The sequence below is a fragment of the Myotis lucifugus genome, unplaced genomic scaffold, assembly GCF_000147115.1.
Source record: "Myotis lucifugus unplaced genomic scaffold, Myoluc2.0 scaffold_169, whole genome shotgun sequence".
NCBI lineage: Eukaryota > Metazoa > Chordata > Mammalia > Chiroptera > Vespertilionidae > Myotis > Myotis lucifugus.
This window is the reverse complement of record NW_005871217.1, coordinates 858220-882220: the sequence shown is the minus strand read 5'-3', so window position 1 is coordinate 882220 and position 24001 is coordinate 858220. Positions and strand designations below refer to the sequence as shown.

Below are 24001 nucleotides of genomic sequence, written 5' to 3'. Positions count from 1 at the left end.
TTATTTTTAAATATATTTTTATTGATTTTTAGAGAGAAGAAGGAAGAGGGATAGCGAGAGGAAGTCATCGATTGGCTGCCTCTTGCACAGCCCCCACTGGGGATTGAGCCCACAACCTGGGCATGTGCCCTAACTGGGAATCGAACCGTGACCTCCTGGTTCATAGGTCAACTCAACCACGCTGGCCAGGCACCTCACCCTTTTTCTTTTTCTTTTTTTCTTTTTTTTATATTTTATTGATTTTTCACAGAGAGGAAGGGAGAGGGATAGAGAGTTAGAAACATCAATGAGAGAGAAACATCGATCAGCTGCCTCCTGCACACCTCATACTGGGGATGTGCCCGCAACCAAGGTACATGCCCTTGACCGGAATTGAACCTGGGACCCTTCAGTCCGCAGACCGACGCTCTATCCACTGAGCCAAACCGGTTAGGGCTCACCCTTTTTCTTAACGACCCATGTCTGATGCCAGTGTTTCTTGTTTATATTAACTCTTTTAGGTTCGAGCTCATCAGCTGGTTCTTCCTCCTTGTGATGTGGTGATCAAGGCTGTTTCTGAGTATGTTAGTGCCATCAAAGACCCCTCTGACCTGGATGTGGTTGGGAAGGATGTTTTCAAACAGTCTCAGGTGAGCTAGCCTTCCCCTTTCTAAGAGTAGCCAGTTTTCTTACCTTCACCAGTACCACCAGCAGATCTGATCTTTCCTGTGTTGGCTACCTTCTCTCCTCCTAGCTGCTTGTCTTCTCCATGCATACAGACCAGAGCCCCAGAATTTCCTTGAGAAAACATTACTAGGACTAGATTGAAAGGATTCTTTAACTTTTTCCCACTGACTATCAAAGCTATGCAAGCTCATTCTGGAAAATTTAGAAAATAAACAAGCAAAAAAAAGAAGTCACTTAAAATCTCATTACCCAGAAACAACATGCTATATTATCACTAGCATATATCCTCCTACTCTTTTATTTTTTTTTAATCCTCACCCAAGGATATTTTTCCATTGATTTTTAGAGAGAGTGGAAGAGAGAGGGAAAGAAAGAGAGAAATATCCACTGAGCCAAACCGGTTAGGGCAGAAAGGGAGAAATATCAATGTGAGAGAAACACATTGATTGGTTGCCTCCTACACAAGCCCCGACCAGGGCCCAGGCTGGGGAGGAGCCTTGACCAGAATCGAACCCGGGACCCTTCGGTCTACAGTCTGACACTCTATCTACTGAGCCAAACTGGCTAGGGTTCTTCTTTATTTCATTGTATATATATATATTTTTTAAAATATATTTTTATTGATTTTTTTTAGAGAGGAAGGGAGAGGGATAGAGAGTTAGAAACATCGAGAGAGAAACATCGATGAGCTGCCTCCTGCACACCCCCCCACTGGGCATGTGCCCGCAATCAAGGTACATGCCCTTGACCAGAATTGAACCTGGGACCCTTCAGTCCACAGGCCGATGCCCTATCCACTGAGCCAAACCAGTTAAGGCTCATTGTATATTTTAATATAAAGGCAGTCTTGCTTACTAGAGGATAATAGGTAATGAGAAAGACTACTTAAAGTAGTTCACATAAAACAAGAATTAATATTTCATTGTTAATAGTGACAAAAGAGCTTGACTATGATTTTGTCTTGTGAAATGAAGTTAGGAAAATAAGTTACTTTTAAATATATTTTTATTGATTTCAAAAAGGAAGGGAGAGGGAGAGAGAGATAGAAACATCAATGATGAGGGAGAATCATTGATCGGCTGCCTCCTGCACACCCCACACTGAGGATCGAGCCCGCAACCCAGACATGTGCCCTGACTGGGAATTGAACTGCGACTTCCTGGTTCATAGGTCAACGCTCAACCTCTGAGCCACCCCGGCGGGACCAGTTCTATGAATTTTTAACACTTGTATAGATTTATGTAATCTCTATCACAATTAGGATCAGAGCAGTTGAACCACCCCAAAATCTCATGCTATCCCTTTGCAGTCACACCCAAACTTATCCCTAACTCCTGGCAACTACCAGTCTATTCTCTGTTACTATAGTTATATCTTTTAGAGAACAGCATATGACTGGAATCATATAGTATATAATCTTTTGAGAACGGCATTTTCATTCAAGTCTTCTAAGTTGTTGCATGTTGCATCCAGCAATAATTTATTCATTTTTATTGCCAAGTAGTATATATTATGTGGGTATACCGTTTGTTTATGCATTTATCCCTAGAGGATATTTGAGTTTCCAGTTTTTGGTAGAGCTGCTGTAAACATTTGTGTATAGGTTTTTGTATGAACATACAATTTCATTTCCCTAGGAGTGGGATTTCTGGGTCAAGTGGTAAGTATATGGTTAACTATATAAGACTCTGCCAAACCATTTTCCACAGTGGCTATTTCATTCTTCATCAGCACATGTTACTGTCAGTATTTTTATAGCCATTCTAATAGGTATATTGTGATAGCCCATCATAATTTTAATTTGCATTTATCAAATTATTAATGATGAACAGTTTTTTTCTTCTGTTTATTTGCTGTCCATATGTCCTCTTTGGTGAATGGTCTGTTTGTTAACAGTCTTGCTCATTTTTTTAATTGGGTTGTTCGTTTACTTCCTGTTGAGTTTTGAGAGTTCTTTATATGTTCTGTATACAAGTCCCTTGTCAGATACCTGGTTTGTAAATATTTTTTCCCAGTCTGTGGTTTGTCTTTGCATTCTTTCTTTTTTTATGAAACTATGGCTCTTTATTTTCACATGGACAGTTCAAAGAAAGTCATCAGTAGCTTTTTTTTTCTTCTTTTGCTGGGTTTTAAAATATTTTTTTTATTGATTGATTTTTTTGAGAGCGAGAAGGAAACATCAATTTGTTGTTCCACTTGTTGATGCGCTCATTGGTTGCTTCTTGTATGTGCCGTAAGCGAGGATCAAACCCGCAACCTTGGTGTATCGGGGCAGTGCTCCAATCAACTGACCTACCTGGCCAGGGCCTACTTTTGTTTAATGTAATAAAAAGAAGAAAACTCACACAAAAAAAGAAAACCTTGGGCTTAAAGGAAACCCATCTGTTACTAGGAGCCTGGTTGAAGAATTCATACTTTTAGAAGGGAAATACAGTGCAGAATTCTCTAGAGAGCAAAGCTGTTTTGGAACTAGTTGGGGGGCTCATTTCCCAGGCTCAGAGCGATTTGGGGGAGGTGTCACAGTGCTCGGCACAGGGTGATGGGATAGTGATCACTGACCAGGGCCTTGGAATGGATCTTGCTGTCACACAATGCAGTTAACAGAGAGTGAGACACCAAAAAGTAATTAAGACGCCAACCAACATTTTTGAATCGAGCATTTATCATGTAGGTCCAGAAAGTGTAGGCATAGATTGTGTTGGGGTGGAGGTGCCCGAAGCTGTCAGCCAGTGGAACAGCCTGTATCAATTCCCCAAAGTTGTGCCGCTCTTTTTTTTTTAGTATATTTTATTGATTTTAGAGAGGAAGGGAGGGGGATAGAGAGATAGAAACATCAATGATGAGAGAGAATCATTGATTGGCTGCCTCCTGCACGCCCCCTACTAGGGATCCAGCCCGCAACCCAGGCATGTGCCCTTGGCCGGAATTGAACCTGGGACCCTTTCAGTCCACAGGCCGATGCTCTCTGTCCGTTGAGCCAAACCAGCTAAGGCTGTGCCACTCTTTTTTAAAAATATATTTTTACTGATTTCAGAGAGGAAGGGAGAGGGAAAGGGAGATAGAAACATCAATCATGAGAGAGCATCATTGATCAGCTGCCTCCTGCATGCCCCCTACTGGGGATCGAACCCGCAACCTTGGAATCGAACTGTGACCTCCTGGTTCATAGATGAATGCTCAAACACTGAGCCACACCGGCCAGGCAAGTTTTGCCACTCTTTCGGAATGAAGGCAGCATTCTTTTTTGTTTACCTTGGGGTTGCGAAGGTCAGTTTCTTCATGAGCCACATCGAGGTTCCCATATAGCACAAGGAGCTTGCGGGAAGCCAGGCCCTTCAGGAACTTGGAAAAGGCTTTATCTCAGGGCTGCTGGTACTCCAGGCACACCAGATCTTGGCCTACATTAGGTACATAGTCTGTTACCAGGACAAATGTGTCAAATTCAGCCAATACCATGGGAGACATTGAGTGGGCACTGGTGGGAGAATAGGCCCGCACCACTGTACCCTTCATAGTCTGAAGGAGCTGACCAGTACTGATGGGGTAGTCCATACAGCTCTTAAAGTTCAGCTGGTAGTTTATTCTCGGAACATTTGGTCTACTGCAGGCACAGGATCTCTGGGGCTTCTTCCTTTATCCAGTCTAAACCTTTCTCCTTAATCCAGGCCTGAAGCCCAGCCACATTCCAGGACTGTGCCTCATTTGCCTGTGGGTGAAGTGTTCTGATCTGGGGATGTCCTCTGCCTCTTTTTCCTTTTACTTTGCTCCTGCTCCCAACTTATTCTTCCTGACCCCTCTGGCTCAAACTTGGGCTCTTCCTTATCTTCTGCCACCGAACCCCTTTCCCCCAACTCCCCACCCTTTTCACCACGTGGCCCAGTGAAGCAGTATTTCTTCAGCATTGCCTACTCAAGACCTTGTCTGGCTCCTCCTTATCTGAGCACAAAGAATAGATCCCCTGTCTACTTTCTTTTGTAGAACAGAAGTTTTAAATTCTTACCAGTTTTTGCTCTTGGTGTCGTGTCTAAGAACTCTGCATAACTGCAGGCATGACAAATTCTGTTTCCTTCTAAAAATTATATAGTTTTATATTTCAAATAAATAATTTGTTTTGAGTTCATTTTTGTATAAAGTGTGAGGTGTTTTGTTTTGGTTTTGCATATGGCAATCTAATTGTTTTCAACACACTTCATTGAAAAGGGTGTCTTTTCTCCTTTGAATTGCCTTTGTCAAAAATCACTTGTCCATATTTGTGTGTACCTATTTCTGGACTCTTTTCTGTTCCTTTGACCTATGTGTCTGTCCCTTTGCAAATAGCACATTGTCTTAAATACTGTAGCTTTATGATAAGTCTTAACATTGGGCAGTGATTCCTCCAATTTTATTCTTTTTCAAAATTACTGTGTCTATTTTATTATTTTAAATTCTCACATGAGGATATGTTTTTGTTTGATTGTAGAGAGAGAGGAAGGGGGGAGAGAGACATCCGATCGCCTGTCTTCTGTACTCTCCCCAACCGGGGATCGAACCCACGACCCTTTGGTGCACAGGATGATGCTCTGACCAACTGAGCAACACTGGCCAGGGGTCCTGCTGGGATTTTAATTGGAATTCCTTTAAATATATAGATGAATTTGGTGAATCTTCAAATCCATGAATACAGTATGCCTCTCCATTTATTTAGATTATCCTTGATTTCTCTCGTCAGCATTTTATATGTTTTAGTCCTTGTTGATACTTTTGTTTTTGAAGGCAATCAACCCATTTAGGTTCAGATCACAAGTTCTCACCATCCATTTGTGGGCTGTGGTTTCAATGTCTGCAATTTTCAAGGCCTTTGCAAACCTATTTGGATCAGTCCAGCATGTGTGCCACCCAGTGGCCAGTCTGGGACTTGGGCTGTGATTTATTTACCTCTTCAGGTCTCAGAGTCTGTGCTGTGCTATTTGCTAATGTCAAATCCATGTGTGTGCTGCTCCCCCTCTGCGATCTCTTCAGCACGTCACGGTTTATTGGAACAATCTTGTTCAGCGTCTGGGGCCAAGTAGCAGGGGGTGGGGGTGGGGTGAGAGGGGAGAGAAGGCATCGAAGACTCACTCCACCTCTTCAGACTTCTGCTTCTCTGATGGGAAGGAAGCTTCCTGTCATTCAGTTTTAGATTTCTGCTGTTCCCCTCTTGTCACTTCTGCCACCACAAGTTTGCTTTGGGCTGGCACAGAGAACAGAAAAAAGAAAAAGAAGGAAAAATGGGCTGTTTCTATACACTTCCTTGAGTTTTTGGAGACCCCTTTCCCAGTATTCAAGCCAGAACAAGACAAGGGTTTTTTTCTGGAGTTTTCTCTGTCCACATCAATAGATGCTTCCAGATTTCAGGCTGTGTTGTGTCCACACCAGGGGATACCAGAGGAAAAAAATGCTAAACTCATCCTTGGTTCAGTGGTACTTTGAATTCTGGTCTTCTCCCCAATCCTCCTGCTTCACTTTTCAGAGTCGTCAAATAGTTCCTCTTGCTTATTATAGCTACCTTTAGTGGGAACAAGGTGGGGAATGCTTGGTCCATCTTACCCGGGACAGAAACCTCTCTATAGATTTCTTTAGATGAATGAAGAATAAAATCAGTGTTTGGTATTGGAGGCATACATTTTCCTAATAACATTTTGTTATATCCATTACTTCACATTTAACTTTCTGTTTTTTAAAATATATTTTTATTGATTTCAGAGAGGAAGGGAGAGAGAGACAGAAACATCCATGATGAGGGAGAATCATTGATCGGCTGCCTCCTGCACGGCTCCTACTGGAGATCGAGCTCGCAACCTGGGCATGTTCCCTGATCAGGAATCGAACCGTGACTCCTGGTTTGTAGGTCAATGCTCAACCACTGAGCCAAAATATATTAATTTATTTATTTCAGAGAGGAAGAGAGAGGGAGGGAAAGATAGAAACATCAATGATAGAGAATCATTGATCAGCTGCCTCCTGCACACCCCCTTCTGGGGATCGAGCCTGCAACCTGGGCATGTGCCCTGACCAGGAATCGAACCGTGACCTCTTGGTTCATAGGTCGATGCTCAACCACTGAGGCACGCTGGCTGGGCAAGGCCATAAAATTTTTTAAATTGGGGTGACACTGGTTAATAAAATTTTACAGGTTCAGGTGCACAATTTCACAACACATCATCTGTACACTGTATTGTGTGTTCACCAACCCAAGTCAAGTCTCTCTCCATCACCATTTATCCCCCCGTATCCTCCTCTACCTCCCCCCATATCCCTCTCCTCCCCCCAGCAATCATCACACTTTTATCCCTTTTTAATAAAAAAAATAAAACAAACTAAAATAGGCATTCTGCTCCTAATTCCATCCTAAGTTGCTTACAATGTTTCATGTCTCCTTTATATGTGTGTTTTGATGTGGTATGGTAGTCATGTCAGTGTAAAAATTTTAACCTGCTTTTTTTCACTTAATTTTATGACTTCACCACTTTTCATTGTTGCTATAGCATTTTCATAAATATCACCTTTGTTGATCTATAAAAGAAAAGGATAGAACTTTATTAAATGCAATCATATATCAGATACTAAATCAGCGGTTCTCAACCTGTGGGTCGCGACCCTTTTGGGGGTTGAACTACCCTTTCACAGGGATTGCCTAAGTACATCCTGCATATCAGATATTTACATTATGATTCATAACAGTAGCAAAATTACAGTTATGAAATAGCAACGAAAATAATTTTATGGTTGGGGGTCACCACAACATGAGGAACTGTATTAAAGGGTCGTGGCATTAGGAAGGTTGAGAACCACTGTATTAAATGAACCTGTATAGACAAGGTCCCATGCTAGATACTAGGACATAAATGTGATTAAACCATTCTTTGTCTTCACGGAACCTGAGATTAAATTGGGAGGCAGAAGCAAATAAATGAGCACAACAAAGAAAAACCCCAATAAAGGTTTCATAGAGAGGAAAGGTTTCATACAACTGGTGTGTGCCCCTTGAAGGAAGAGTAAATATCTGTCAGGACTCAGTACAGAGTGGTGCATTGCGGGAAGTATGCATAATTCGTATTTCAGGGGATTGCATCATAGACCTATACTCACTGGCAATGAATAGTTTATAAGACGTATTGTTAAGTACAAAAACCAGGTTAAAAACGTGTTGATATGACTTCATTTATGTGGGGGAAAAAACTTGGTGTACATACAGCAAGAGTTATGACAGAACATACACCCAGCTGGTAACAGTGGTCACTTCTGGGGAGGGGAGTGAGCGCAGAGGTAGAGCTAGTAGGGGAGAGACTGTATAGCTTTTATCTTGTAAGAGATTGTTTTCAATTATTACGTGTATTATTGAATATACCAATGAAATAATAATGCATAGAAATGAAATTTTGATTCAAAGGAACATTATTCAACCATGTAGATATTCTGTAAATCAGTATAATTTGCAAACATTCTTTAGACATGGAACCCTTTTTTCAGACAATTATAGTAAGTCCACTTTTTAAATTGTTTATTGATTTTAGAGGGAGAAGAAAGGAGAAAGAGAGATAAAAACATCGATGAGAAAGAAACATCGATCAGCTGCCTCCTGCACGCCCCACACTGGGGATCGAGCCTGCAACCCGGGCACGTGCCCTGACGGGGAATTGAACTGGCAACTGCACGATTCATAGGTTGATGCTTAACCACTGAACCACAGAGGCCTTCTCAAGTCCAATTTTTTTAGTAAACAGAGTGAATTTGTGTCCAAGTGAGGCTAGCGGACCTGGAGATCTTGATTTCCGTGTTTGTGTGCTTGCGTGCATGCCCATAAAAACTTCTAGAATGCTGTGTAGATCCTGGGGTGTTAATAGTTACAACTCTGAGAGATAAGATTATGAATATTTTAAGTTTTCCTTTTTTATTATGTATTTTAATTTTTTATAAGAAACAGATGGATTGTTACAGTTAGTAGATGGGTTTTTCTTAGAAAATGTTCAACACTTGGGGCTACATGGCGAATTGGGCACTCTCATGTATTGATGATGAAAATATAACTTGTGACACTATTCTGGAAAGAAATTTAGTATCATGTGTCAAGAGTCTATGAACATGACCATATCCTTTGACCTAGTAAACTTACTTCCAAGAATTTGCCCTATGAAATAACCCAAGAAACTTGTTAACAATATGCTTATTAGAGCATTATTTATAATGAGAAATTAGAAATGACTTTAATCTCTTATGTTCCATTTGATGAAATATGAAGACCATAAAATTATGTTCAAGGGGATTTTGATAAAGAAAAGCCCCTTCTCAGTCAGCCCCAACCCCACAGAGGGAAACAGCCATTTTACTTCTATTGCCATAGATTAGTTTTGCTTCTACTTGAACTTTGTATGTACCCTTTTGTGTCTGTCTGTCTTGCACTCAGTATATCTTTGAGATTTATCCATAGCATTGCATGTATCAGCACTTTGCTCTTCTTTATCATTATATTGTATTCCATTGTATGAATATACCACAATTGATCCATTCTTCTGTTAATATCCATTTGAGTTATTTCCAGTTTAGGGCTATTATGAATAAAGCTGTTGTTAGTTTGTTCATATTTTTTTGGTGGACAAATGTACTCATTTTCCCTAGGTAAATTACTTAGGAGAAGGATTACTGTGCCATGTGGTAAATAATGTTTAGTTTTATAAGAAACTGCCAAACTGTTTTCCAAGCTGTACCTAGATATACCCACCAGCAACCTACTGGTATTCCAGTTACTCCATATCCTTGCTAGTGCTGATATTTATAATTTTGAATTTTCGCCATTCTGTGGATATATAGTGATGTCACATTGTGGTTTTATATATGTTTAAGTGCTTTTGTGTGTTTTTAAAATATTTTTATTGATTTTGGAGAGGAAGGGAGACGGAGAGAGAGAGAGAGAAACATCAATAATGAGAGAGAATCATGGATCAGCTGCCTCCTGCACACCCCACACTGAGGATCAAGCTTGCAAACCCAGGCATGTGCCCTGACCAGGAATTGAACCGTGACCTCCTGGTTCATAGGTCAGCCATGAGCCACGCTGGCTGGGCTGCTTTTGGTTTTAATGTTCATGGCTTTTGAACCAATAATTTCACTTTGGGGACATTTTCCTAAGGACATAATCTAAAATCCAGAAAATCTTATATGATGTGTCTTTGCTGTATAACTTATAAAAGCCAAATGTGAGAAATAACCTAAATGTCAGGTATTAGGGAAGTAGATGCATAATTTATGATATATTTATAATGATAAAATATGCAGCCATTCAAAATTATCTTAAAAATATAATAAAAGCAGGATACAATATTATTATAGAGTAAGGTATTAACTATAGAAAATATGTGTATTAAAATAGTATAGCTATATACATCAACAAAAAAGTTTATTTTTAAGTAACAATTTTTATTTATTTTTAATTCATTGTTGCCACTATCACAGATGTCCCCCATTCCTCCCCTTACCTACCTCCACCCAGCCGCACCCCCCTCCTTCTGGCCATCACCACACTTCTCTGTGTCCATGCGATATTCATATATGTTCTCTGGCTAATCTCTTCACCTTATTTCATCCAGTGCCCACCCCCCCCATTCTCCTCCTCTCTGACCTCTGTTGGTCTGTTCCGTGTATCCATGCCTCTGCTTCTATTTTGTCCAAAGAGGACATACGGATGGCCAATACATATGTGAAAAATGCTCAACGTCACTAATCATCAAAGAGATGCGAACTAAAACTACCATGAGGTATCACCTCACACCTGCCAGAATGGCTACTATCAATAAATCCACAAACAACACGTGTTGACAAGGATGTGGAGAACAGGGAACCCTAGTGCACAGCTGGTGGGAATGCAGACTGGTACAGCTACTGTTGAAAATAGTATGGAGTTTCCTCAAAATGTTAAAAATGGAGCTGCCTTTTGACCCAGCAATCCCACTTCTGGGAATATATCCTAAGACGTCTGAAACACCAATCAGAAAGAATATATGCACCCCTATGTCCATAGCATTATTTACAATAGCCAATATCTGGAAAAAAGTTTATTTAAAAAAATACTAGAAGGAGAAAACACACCAAAATATCTTTCGGTGGTGGTACTCTGTAATTTTCCCCTATTCTTATGTGTTTTTCTAATGATCATGTGACCATTTTAGAAGAATACAAAATTTAAACTTTTATTTATTTTTAAACTTAATTTAAAAACTTTTCCCAGATTTTATGTTCTGTAATGCTTTCGCTTTATCTAATCTTTCCTGCAACATGAAAAATTACTCTCTTGGGTTTCTTTAAATATTTGATTTCTGCTACTGTTTTGACTCTCAAATTATAAATTGCATGAAAAAGACACTCTTGTGTTGTTTCTTCTTCTGAACATCTGATGTTGCAACATCCAGTCCAGGACGGAAGATAAAATAGAGCGATTCAAGAAAGCAGTTGAGTACTATTCAGTCACAACCAAAATCTCTTCGCTGCCAGTGGGTTCCTCCTCCTTTCTAGGTAAGGCTTCCACCTGACCCAGAGCTGCTCTGTCCATAGAGGAAACTGAGGTGGCCCCTCAGAAACTCCTGGGCCAGAGTAGAATCACTTGTTTGTATTGCATCCTCCTACAAGCCATTCCTGTTTGGTAGACGTTCTCCTTTGGATTTCCATGTAATAAGAGAGGTGACATGAGACAGGGCCCCGATTGCTCAAAACTTTAGCTGGGGTCCTATGCCATTCTCTTAGCTTGGGCTTCTTCTGGTGCTACCCTCCATTGTGGCCTAGTATACATAAGACAGCCCTCTCAGTGGTGTCAGGCCTGAGTTTGAATCCCACCTCTGCTGTTTACTAGTTGTGTGATCTTGGCAAGTCACATCTGTATGAAAGGTGGATCATGATACCTATTGTATAAGGTTGTTATTAGATGCAGTAATTTATGTAAGATTCCTGGCATGATGCATAATAGCTGTTCAGTAAAATGTGACTTATTTATAATTAATAATAATTTTTCAGGTGATGTGGGGTTAGCAGAATATAACATGGTAGAATTATTACGTTTGCCTAAAATGTAGCCCTTTCTCTTGGCTTCAGGTTTTCGTAATAATCGGCTGGGAAATCCTCCCCTTCCACGAAGTCAAATGAGCAGTATTTCTGGGAAGCCAGTGGTAAGTATCTTTTAAGGGGCCTCAGACTGTTAGCATTAGACACTGGTGGCTTCCTGATTTTTATAGTCTGAGTTAGGGTGTCTCAGTGTAATCAGTATGTTAAGACTGTTATATGCCTATGTCACATTCTCAGCTGGAGGCCAACAGACTATGTAAAGCAAGCATCCAAATCAGTAACCACTAGGGCCTGGCGAAGGTAGATTTGCTAATGTTGGAAAGTGTTCTAGGAGACCATGGTTTGGTTCATTGTCCTGCCTCTGGAGAATTCTATCCATACATCACTGTTAGAATTATTTCTTGTTACTCTCAGTAGGTGCTTTGTATCCCAATAACCCTTGCTGCAGCCATCATCCGCTATGTCACAACTTTTTGAGGGAACCATCTTGGAGCATGGTAAAATGTTAAAGAGCTTTTCTGTCTGTTTTATCCTTCAGTTTTCTCACCATGTGCCCCAGAAAATGAAATATCCACCACCATTCCCATTGGGACCCAACTCCTCTCTTCTCTTCTCCCCCCATACTTTGGGGGAATCCCATGCTTTTTCTGAGAATCCCCTGCTGGAGGACAACCCCCTTGCCACTTGGGGTATCTCTTATGACTCATCACAGTTTCCCAATTACCTGACTTCCAAAGCCTCACCTCCTCTGGGACCAGACTCTTCCCACTCTTCTTCCTCTGGTGATGAGCCAAACGGAGTCAGCTCTGAGTAAGTATCTGTATAGGCACCCAAGGAAACAGACTTCTGAAGCATCTCTATTCTTTTGCTGCTAACCTGGGCAGGGGCGTGGGGAAGCGTGTGCTCCTGGCTTCTCTCTGTGGCTCTTTGCTCCTAAGCAAAGTAAGAAAACTCTCTCTCTGCTTGGCCACTTCATGCTCATTTTGACCCTAGACAGTGGTAATTTTCAGATATTCAAGCCATGGAGGTAAAAGGCAGCATAGCATTTAGTTAGGGGAGCTCTGGTATGGCTGTGCTACATGTCATGGCTGCCATTTCTCAATTAGTGAGGGTAGTAGACTGAATGTTAAAAAAATGAGAAGAATTTTTAGAGTTGAGGTACTGGAACAGTTGTGTAGGCTGTTACATTCTTAGTGACTCAGACAGGGTGCTGATGATTAAAATAGTGGCATTTTGTATTCGCTCATTTGTTCTTAGATTGTTCTCTAAGCAGATTATCCCTGGGAAGCAGGACTGCTCTGAGGTTTCAATTGCAGTCATTTTCTTACAACATACGAAGACTCTAAATGTGATCTCTTATGTGTTGGGAAGGATTCAGAATGGTTCCACAACTTTTAATCACGTTGGTTTGTGTCAGATGGAAGAAGCTAAGAGGGTGGTGATGGCCACTGAGTGGAAACAGGCCCACTGCTAACACAGTGTTCAAACTTCCAGAGGGTTTGTAAGATTCCTTGAGATCAGAACAGACATTTGCGTTGGAATATCTTTATCAACCTCCTTTCTCTTTCTACATTGTCTTTCTCAATCTTTTAGTCATGTCACAGAAACATTTCATCGGCAGCCTAGATGGGAGGATCCCAATGGTAACAGAGGTCCCTGGGTACAGCCTGTTGATGCTGGAGTTTCAGATGCTGCCCTGGGAGATGGTGAGCCCCACATCCCATCTCTGCTCTCTATGTCTACGAGGAACCACATGGACATCACCATTCCACCCTTACCGCCAGTAGCCCCAGAAGTCTTGCGGGTGGCCGAACACAGACACCGAAGAGGTCTTATGTACCCATATATCTACCACGTCCTCACTAAGGTGAGAGAGCTCCTCAGTACTTCTGTCCCTCCTTGCTCTTGACAGTACACTTCACACTTCCTAGAACTGTAAGTCACCAGAGAAAATGATGATTAATGGTATCTGAAGGGAGATGAAAGGAGACCAAGTGTGCTGGGGCTTCTCATTGTATTAAGGGTCTTAGGTGAGGTGAGACCAGTAAGAGATGGGACTGTGCAGTAAATGAGGCCCCAAGAAGTGTAATTGTGAGATTTCAAAGAAGAAACTTGGTACATTCTGGTCTAGGGGAGGACATTAGAAGAAGAGGCTTATGCCCTTGTTTTTTGCCTCTTTCTCTACTTCTCCAGAGCTTTTACCCTCCATCATCTTATCATCCAAATCCACGCCCCAGCAAAAGGTCTAAGATGGACTTTCCCCATTTAGTCAGCTAGTCAGTTATAAAAACAGAACATAGCTTTGAAGCCGGCTGTGGTCATCTGGACTTGTTCCTGCTTTTTATTTATTTTTTTTATTTTTTTTAAGAATAATCTTGCATTCTTTTTTAAAATTTTTAAAAAATCTTTTTATTTTGGAGAGCAAGGGAGGGGAAGAGAGAGAAACATCAATGATGAGAGAGAATTATTGATTGGCTGCCTCCTGCATGCCCTACACAGGGGATGGGAACCTGTATCCCGGGCATGTGCCCTGACCGGGAATTGAACCCTGACCTCTGGGTCCATAGGTCGACACAACCACTGAGCCACATCAGCTGGGCTATGGCTTCTTTTTAGTCTGAAACTAAGTACAAGAAGAAAATTTAGTGGCTAGGCTACATACAGTTCTTTACTGGTTCTTCTCAGCTCAATTCCAAACCTTGAGGCAACTAATTTTCTCCTTCTCTCTGGCCCATTTTCTTATTAGGGTGAGATTAAGATCCCTGTATGTATTGAGGATGAGTGTAACATGGAGCTGCCGCCAGCTGCTCTTCTGTTCCGGTCAGCTCGTCAATATGTATACGGGGTGCTTTTCAGTCTAGCGGAGACACAACGGAAATTAGAACGCCTGGCTATACGGCGACGGCTGCCTGTGGAACGTAAGCATAGTTCTGGCTTTGACAAATCTCTCAAAGTTTGATGCAGAGCAAAAATGTATCTGCAAACACATGATACTTTTGGCTATGGAACAGTTTTTGAGAAAATGTATAATTTACCAGGATACTTATTGGTATGGGGAATGCATTAACTTAAGCTCCAATTCTTTTTTTTAAATTATATTTTTATTTATTTTAGGAAGGGAAAGAGAGAGAGAAACATCAATGATAAGAGAGAATCATTGATTGGTTGCCTCCTGCACGCCCCCTATTGGGGGTCGAGCCTGCAACCTGAGCATGTGCCCTTGACTGGAATCGAACCCGGGACCCTTCAGTGCGCAGGCCGACGCTCTATCCACTGAGCCAAATCGGGTAGGGCTAAGCCCCGATTCTATAACCATTAAGCATTCAGAGCGAGTACTATTTACAAGAATCATGGTGGGCCTTGAGAATGCAGAGGTATATCTGACACAATCTCTCCTCCTCAGTGAGGTTTTTGTTTTGGAACTTGATCCTATAGGTAATTGGAGCCATTGAAATGTGTTTTGTTTTGTTTTATTGTTTTCAGAGGGGAAGGGAAAGGGATAGAGAGATAGAAACATCAATGATGAGAGAGAAACATCCATCAGCTGCTTCCTGCATGCCCCACACTGGGGATTGAACCCAAAACCCAGGCATGTGCCCTGATTGGGAGTCTTAACTGTGACCTCCTGGTTCCTAGGTTAATGCTCAACCACTGAGCCACACCGGCCGGGCGAGCCTTGATTTTTTCATCTGCAAAATGAGCACTACATTTTGTGATAATGTAGGCATAATCTCTCTCAGGATTGTTCTGAAGAGTAAATGAGATATAATTTTTTTTATATATATTTTATTGATTTTTCACAGAGAGGAAGGGAGAGAGATAGAGAGCTAGAAACATCGATGAGAGAGAAACATCGATCAGCCGCCGCCCGCACATCCCCCACTGGGGATGTGCCCGCAACCCAGGCACATGCCCCTGACCGGAATTGAACCCGGGACCCTTCAGTCCTCAGGCCGACGCTCCATCCACTGAGCCAAACCGGCTTCGGCAATGAGATACAATTTTATGTGCAAAGTACTTAAACACATATCAAGCATATAGTAAATGCTTACTACTGCTAACAATAAATATTACAGCAACAAAAATAAAAAAAGGTGTTGAAATGTGATTGATCTTGTCCAATGTGGCCAGCTGCAGAAATACTCAGAAATTCTCTACATCCTGGTTTTCCTCAATTTCTGTTTTCCAGTTCCTGCAGTGATCCTTAAAGAGTGGTCTGCCTATAAAGGGAAGTCACCTCAAACCCCCGAACTGGTGTCTGCACTGACATTTCGGGAATGGACTTGCCCAAACCTCAAGAGGCTCTGGCTAGGCAAAGCAGTTGAGGACAAGAACAGAAGGATGAGGGCCTTCCTGGCCTGTATGAAGTCAGATACACCCAGTATGCTCAACCCAGCTAATGTGCCCACCCATCTGCTGCTCATGTGCTGTGTGCTCCGGTAAGCCATGGGACAGGGAGGCAGCCAGTTCATTTCTCTCTTACTTTTTGAACATTTCTTTAATCAGGTGTTTTATGGTGTTTGGGGTGGGGAGGCTTTTGTTTTATACAGACAATCCTTGGGTTATGTCAGACTCGACATATGTCGTTTCATGATTATGTCGCCATCTCCCATCCTATATAATAAAAAGGTAATATGAGATGGCTGCCTATGACCAGGCCGGCAGGGGGTTTAAGTGAGGGACGACCAAACGACTGAACAAGCAAGCTGCATGGGGCAACCAGGCCGGCAGGGGGGATTAGTGAGGGACGACCAAACAACTGAACAACAGGCTGCGTGGGGCGACCAGGCCAGTGGGGGGGGCTGTGAGGGGCAACCAGGCTGGCGGGGGGAGGCAGTTAGGGGCGACCAGGCCGGCAGGAGGGGCAGTAAGAGGCAACGAGGCCAGCGGGGGCAGCAGTTATGGATGACCAGGCCGGCGGGGGTTGTAGTTGGGGGTGACGAAGCCCGCAGGGGAGGGCAGTTGGGGGCAATTAGGCCAGCAAGGGGAGCAGTGAGGGGCGACTAGGCCATTGGGGGGGGGCAGTTGGGGGTGACCAGACGGGGGGGCAGTTAGGGGCAACCAGGCCAACTGGGGGCGTAGTTGGGGGCGACCAGGCTGGCAGGGGATGGCAGTTGGGGGCAACCAGGCTGGTGGGAGGGGCAGTTAGGGGTGATCAGGCAGGCAGGTGAGCAGTTAGGAGCCAGCGGTCCCGGATTATGAGAGGGATGTCTGACTTCTGGTTTAGTCCTGATCCCCAGGATTGGGCCTAAACTGGTAGTTGGACATCCCCCGAATGGTCCCGGATTGGAGAGAGTGCAGGCTGGACTGAGGGAACCCTCCTCCTCCGAGCACGAATTTCATGCACCGGGCCTCTAGTTTATTTATTAAAAAAATATTCCGTCATTTTGACGTATGTATATATGTGCTTTATGTTTTTTATTTATTTACCACAAGTAAAGGTCAGGAATTGTTATCTTTCTTTTAAATTTTTTTTACTGTTTCACTCCATGTGAGTGACGTAGGTGCTTATGTAGGTGGGTTCCGACTTACAGTGAAATTGCATTATGTTGTGCCGTAGGAACGGATCTCTGACGTAACCCGAGGACCTACTGTATTTAGCTTAGACTTCAGAAACACTGACATAGATTGCTTTGATAGTCTCCTCGGTTTATGATCTCTGTCATCATCAGTCCATGCACAACCTATCTTTTTTTTAAATATATTTTTATTGATTTCCGAGAGGAAGGGAGAGAGAAAGACAGAAACATCAATGTTGACAGGATCATCGATTGGCTGCCTCCTGCACGCCCCCTACGGGGAATCAAGCCTTCAACCCGGGCATGTGCCCTGACCGGGAAATGACCTCCTTTTCATAGGTCCTTGCTCAACCATTGAATTGCAACAGCCAGGCATGACCTCTCTTTTATATTTGGTTTTATATTTGTTTTTTTGTCCCTTTTATTCTTTATTTCTGATCCAATTCCCTTTTTCTCCCTATAGTTATCTCCTCTGGGCTATTTGATGTGTGTCTTCCAAGCCATCTCCTATATATTTATTTAAATACTAGAGGCCCGGTGCACAAAATCATGCACTGTGGGGGGGGGGGGCGTTGTTGGACATCCTTAGCGCTGCCGTGGAGGCGGGAGAGGCTCCCGCCACCGCCGCTGCGCTCGCCAGCCGTGAGCCCCGCTTCTGGCTGAGCGGTGCTCCCCCTGTTGGAGCACACTGACCACCAGGGAGCAGCTCCTGTATTGAGCATCTGCCCCCTGGTGGTCAGTGTGCGTCATAGTGACAGTGACCAGTCGTTCCACTTTTCAGTCGATTTGAATATTAGCCTTTTATTATATAGGATAACCTTTTGTTTTCTCATTTTCTGTGGTGCCTGTTTATCTTGTACATTTATTTTAGGTTACTTGTCTTGCATATTACAGAAATTTTTTTGTCAGATATCTGTGTATACACATACATATATAGCAAATATCTTTTCTTTATCTGTGGGTGTATAATATCTTTTCCAACCAGTCACATTTAAAAAAAATTATGTACAGTATCTTTGTTGAATGAAAGTATTAAAATTTCACCAACCTTTTATTATTTCACACATAAAAGCTGGAAAACTAGTATGATGAACACCCCATATGCCCACCACTTAGATTCTACAATTAATATTTTACTATACTTACTTTATTCCATATAACTATCCATCTGTAGCCATCCATTTATGCATCCACTTTGATGCATTTCAAAGTAAATTGCAGATATTGGTACACTTCACCCCTAACCAAAAAGTACTTAATTTTGGTTTTGTCAAACCCATCAAATTGTAGCTTTATGATGTGTGCATTTGGAATCTTATTCAGTGAGTCTTCTCTATCCCTGGGTCAAAAATATTTTTTTACATTTTTATATATTTTTATAATGTTGCCTTCCATGTCAGGTCTTTAAATATACTGGGTATTTCTTCTGTATATGCTGTAAGAAAAGATCTAATTTTGTTTTCTCTACAAAATAAGCCAGTTTTCCCAATTCTGCTTATTAAACAATTTCTCCTTTCCCCACTGATTTGTATCACCACCTTTCACATATACCACGTTCCTGTATGTACACGAGTTTTTTCCTGGTTTCTGTTTTGTTCCATTGCCTATTTGATGCCTCGTCAGGACCACATTGTTTTCAATATTAAGGGTTTATAGTTTGCCTTAATATTAGGTCAGACAAACCTCTGCTTTTTGCTTTTCATGTTTCATACTTGTGGCTATTCCTGAACCATGTGAACCTTTATTCTTCCAAATATAATTTAGAATTAGTCCACTTTCCACAAAAATTTTATTGGGGTTTTTTCCCAATAAATTGAATTTATAGATTAAATTGACATTTTTATAATATTAAGTCTTCTCAACTAAAGATCATAGTTTACCTTTCCTTTTTTTAGGTCTCTTCCTTTATCTCTTAGTAGAGTTAATTTTTTTCCATAGAGGTTTGCTGTGTTTTAAATTAATTCCTTGGCACTTGATACATACTATTGTGATTATGGATAGTATTCTGTTTTCTTTCTTTTTTTTAAATATATTTTTTTGATTTTTTACAGAGAGGAAGGGAGAGGGACAGAGAGTTAGAAACATCGATGAGAGAGAAACATCAATTCAGCTGCCTCCTGCACACTCCCCACTAGGGATGTGCCCGCAACCAAGGTACATGCCCTTGACCAGAATCAAACCTGGGACCCTTCAGTCCGCATGCCGACGCTCTATCCACTGAGCCAAACCAGTTAGGGCAGTATTCTGTTTTCTATTATACTTCCTTGTTGTTTATTTGCTGATGTATAGGAAGTAAGTTTTTGTGCAAAGAAGTCAGTCCCTACAAGTCACCAGAGGGTTATAGAGCACTGAGCTTTGAAACTAGACAGACCTCAGTTTGAATTCTGGCTCTGGTGTTTTGCAGCTTGGATAAGTCACCTTAACCTACTAAACTCATCCATTTCTGCCCAGCTTGCATGGCTCAGTGGTTGAGCGTCAACCTATGAACCAGGAGTTCATAGCTTGATTCCTAGTTTAGGGGCATGCCCGGGTTATGGGCTTGATCCCCAGTAGGGGGCATGCAGGAGGCAGCCAATCTCTCTCTCTCTCTCCCTCTCCCTCTCTTTCTCTCTCTAAAATAAATTAAATAACATATTTAAAAAAATAAAGTCGCCCTAGCTGGTTTGGCTCACTGGATAGAGCATCGGCCTGGGGGCTAAAGAGTCCCGGGTTCGATTCTGGTCAAGGGCATGTACCTTGGTTGTGGGCACATCCCCAGGAGGGGGTGTGCAGGAGGCAGCTGATTGATGCTTCTCTCTCATCGATGTTTCTAACTCTCTATCCCTCTCCCTTCCTCTCTGTAAAAAGTCAATAAACTATATTTTAAAAAAAATAAAGTCATCAATTAACCTCATTATAGACCGTTATATTAATCCTTCTACAGAGCTGCTTGAGGATTTAGATAGTACATTCAGGGGGCCCTATAACATAAGAGAGACTTAATCTTAATATATATTAGTTTTCTAACTACCTTGAGATTAAGATTGGTAACTTAAGAAGTCTTCCTATTGCCCTGGCTGGTTTGGCTCAATGGATAGAGCGTTCACCTGCAAACTGGAGGATCCCAGGTTCAATTCTAGTCAAGGGCACATGCCTGAGTTGCAGGCTCGATCCCCAGCAGGGGGCATGCAGGAGGCAGCCAGTCAATGATTCTCTTTCATCATTGATGTTTCTGTCTCTCTTTCCCCTCTCCCTTCCTCTCTGAAATAAATAAAAATATATTTTTTAAAAAAGAAGAAGTTTTGCCCTGACTGGTTTGGCTCAGTGGATAGAGTGTCGGCCTACGGACTGAGGGGTCCCAGGTTCGATTCCAGTCAAGGGTATGTACCTTGGTTGCGGGCACATCCCCAGTGGGGACTGTGCAGGAGGCAGCTGATCGATGTTTCTCTCTCATCGATGTTTCTAACTCTCTATCCCTCTCCCTTCCTCTCTGTAAAAAATCAATAAAATACATTTAAGAAAAAAAGAAGAAGAAGAAATCTTCCCATTAAGAATAATAGATAAGCTCGGCCGGCGTGGCTCAGTGGTTGAGCGTCAGCCTATGAACCAGGAGGTCAAGGTTCAATTCCGGGTCAGGGCACATGCCTAGGTTGCAGGCTAAATCCCTAGTGTGGGGTGTACAGGAGGCAGCCAATAAGTGATTCTCTCTCATCATTGATGTGTCTTTCTCTTCCTCTCCCTTCCTCTCTGAAATTAAGAAAAATAATATATTTAAAAGAATAATAGATAAGATTTATACCTCCTAGTTTCTAATATATTCCTGGGCTACAGCCCTATATTGTCTCATATTAACTCTGGAATTAACATGTTTTGTTTATCTTTTCTCTCAAAAGTGTAGTAGTGGTTCATTTTCTCATTTATTTGATTCTCTGGGTTTTGTTTTTAAAGTAGAATGCAAAATATTTTTGTAATATTTTTTTTTTCAGAGAGAAGAAGGGAGAGGGAGAGAGATAGAAATATCAGTGATGAGAGAGAATCATTGATTGGCTGCCCCTGCACACCCCCTACTGGGGATTGAGCCTGCAACCTGGGCATGTGCCCAGACCAGGAATTGAACTGTGACCTCCTGGTTCATAGGTCAGTGCTCAACCACTGAGCCACACTGGCTGGGCAATTCTCTGGGTGTGTTTTTTTTTAAAACACATCCAGGAACATGAAAATAAGTAAAAATTGTTTATGAACAACTATAAACTATCACTTAGTCTGTGTTCTAATAGTTTCTGTTTGCTTCCACTGAAGAGAACCTTAGCCTCCTGTTCAACCTATTTATTCTTAATTTAGACACATTTCTGACAATTTGGTCATCTGATTACCCAGTGTACAACAAATCAGAAGTAGCCAATTGTAACAGAGGTGACTCAGGGAATAGGAACTATTCTTAGAACCAGCCCCAGTGACAGCAATGATAAGCCCCAAAACCGGGGAAAAAATATAAAGTTTACTTTTAAAAAGACCTAAGAACCAAAAAAGAATTGGCATCATCTGGAGTCATTTATCGTGGGGGAAACTGACCTGCATAAATCAGTACCCTGTATAAGCTCATTATTAAAGCATGAGGCAATAATCAATGTTTGGAAAATCAGGAACAGGTTTTATAATATTACATATATGTACCTGGCAATATGCTAAGTCAGCCCTTTGTGTGTGATACCACTAAATCCTCATAATTGCACTAAAAAGCAAGTATTATTTATCTCTGTTTATAGATGAGGAAATAAAGGTTCAAAGGTTGCATAGCTAGTAAGGGGTAGTGAAAGGGTTTGAACCCAATTCTCTCCAGCTCCCAATCCCTAAGCTTTTTTAAAAATATATATTTTATTGATTTTTTACAGAGAGGAAGGGAGAGAGAGAGAGAAACATCGATCAGCTGCCTCCTGCACATCTCCTACTGGGGATGTGCCCGCAACCCAGGTACATGCCCTTGACCGGAATCGAACCTGGGACCTTTCAGTCAGCAGGCCGACGCTCTATCCACTGAGCCAAACCAGTTTCGGCCCCTATGCTTTTTAAAAGATAAAATGGGCCCAGCTGGTGTGGCTGTTGTTGAACGTCAACCTATGAGATAAATGTTTTTTAAAAAAGATAAAAAGCAGAATAAAAACGAAGCAGCAATTTAACTGATCTTGAGACAAGAAAGGGATTTTAAAAATAAAAATAAATAAGACTCAAGTCGTAGCCCTCTTCTGTGCTCTTATAGCTCCCTGTGCATTCTTCTGTCTTGGTACTTAACACACTGTCCTGTCTTTTACTTTATTTCATTAGAATCACCAAAACCAAGCCTAGGATCTGGCCCATGATCAGTATCTTAGCTTAAATGAGCTTTTATAACTTAATAGTGATGCTTTTATTTTCTAGGTACATGGTTCAGTGGCCTGGCGGTCGAATCCTGTATCGCCATGAGCTAGACACCTTCCTTGCCCAGGCTGTATCTTCCCAGCTTTATGAACCAGATCAACTTCAAGAACTCAAGGTGATTTGATCTATCCTCCTTTAAATTTTCTTTCATGAGCTCATAGCTTTACTTTAGGTCTTTTTTTTTTCTTTCTGGAGCTGGGGAGAAGAGTAAGTTCTACAGGTAAATGTTTTATTTACATTAGCCAAATATGTCTATTAATAAAATCAAGAGGTGCCTGTAGCGCAGCTAGTGTGGCTCAGTGGTTGAGCATTGACCTATGAACCAGGAGGTCATGGTTCGATTTCTGGTCAGGACACATGCCTGGGTTGTGGGCTCCATCCCCTGTGTGAGGTGTGCAGGAGGCAGCCGATCAATGATTTTTCTATCATCACTGATGTTTCTCTCTCCCTCTTCCTCCATCTCTGAAATCAATTAAAAAATATTTTTTAAATAAAAGAGGTGCACTGCCCCCATACTCATGGGTGAGGATGGACAGAAAAGGTGGATATTATACAAGACTAATAAGCTGTGGCCCATAGACCATGATAAAGTTTCTGACACTTTAAGATACACTTTAGAGACTGATCCTGGTGTCTCTTTTTTGTCTCTGAGTAAATGTCCACCTTCCATCCTTTTATTCTAGGTTTATTGAGATGTAATTGACATATAGCACTGTATAAGTTTAGGTGGTATAGCACAAATGATATATATATATCATGGAATGATTACTACAATAAGTTTAGCTAACATCTGTCATCTCATACAGATACTATATATACAAGGCAAAAATAGGCTTATAGTTGTTCATATGGAAAAGAATAAATAACACAAGAATAAACTGTGTTTCATGTACTCATAAGTGTAAATCTACTTTTGCCCACCCTAATTTTTTCCTTATGGTGAGAACTCTTAAGATTTATTCTCTTAACTTTCCTATCATCATATAGCAGTGTTAGGTATAGTCATCCTGCTGTACATTACATCTAGTATTATTTACCTTACAACTGGAAGTTTTTACCTTTGACCACTTTTATCCACCCCCACCTCTGATAATAACAAATCTGATCTTTTTTTCTGACTTTTTTTGGGTTTTAGTTTGTTTTTTAGATTCCACATATAAATGAGATCATACAATATTTGTCTTTCTCTGACTTATTTCCTATAGCAAAATACCCTCAAGGTCCATCCATGTTGTCGTAAATGGCAGAATTTCCTTCTTTCTTGAGGCTGAATATTCCACACTCTAGCCACTGATCCACATGGGCCAGGGCTCTTCCAGTCTTTTGTCATGCATTTTTTACATAGTGAAGATACT

The 24001-nt window shown here is 41.5% G+C and overlaps 1 protein-coding gene and 1 pseudogene across 6 annotated transcripts in view; one reads left to right on the top strand and one right to left on the bottom strand.

Moving 5' to 3' along the window:
* FAM120C (family with sequence similarity 120C) overlaps positions 1 to 24001 on the top strand; it is a 62702-nt gene that overhangs the window by 23281 nt on the left and 15420 nt on the right. For 5 of the 6 annotated variants that reach the window (XM_023760010.1, XM_023760008.1, XM_006096136.3 and 2 more), the window contains exons 4-11: positions 501 to 629; positions 11088 to 11190; positions 11764 to 11837; positions 12272 to 12543; positions 13327 to 13600; positions 14480 to 14651; positions 15923 to 16172; positions 22647 to 22761. In XM_023760010.1, coding sequence (XP_023615778.1) covers positions 501 to 629; positions 11088 to 11190; positions 11764 to 11837; positions 12272 to 12543; positions 13327 to 13600; positions 14480 to 14651; positions 15923 to 16172; positions 22647 to 22761 — 1389 coding nt within the window. Of the gene's footprint in view, positions 1 to 500; positions 630 to 11087; positions 11191 to 11763; positions 11838 to 12271; positions 12544 to 13326; positions 13601 to 14479; positions 14652 to 15922; positions 16173 to 22646; positions 22762 to 24001 lie in introns of those variants that run through there. The other variant, XM_006096137.3, reaches the window with a different exon arrangement.
* On the bottom strand, positions 2947 to 4681 carry LOC102436477 (annotated as a pseudogene).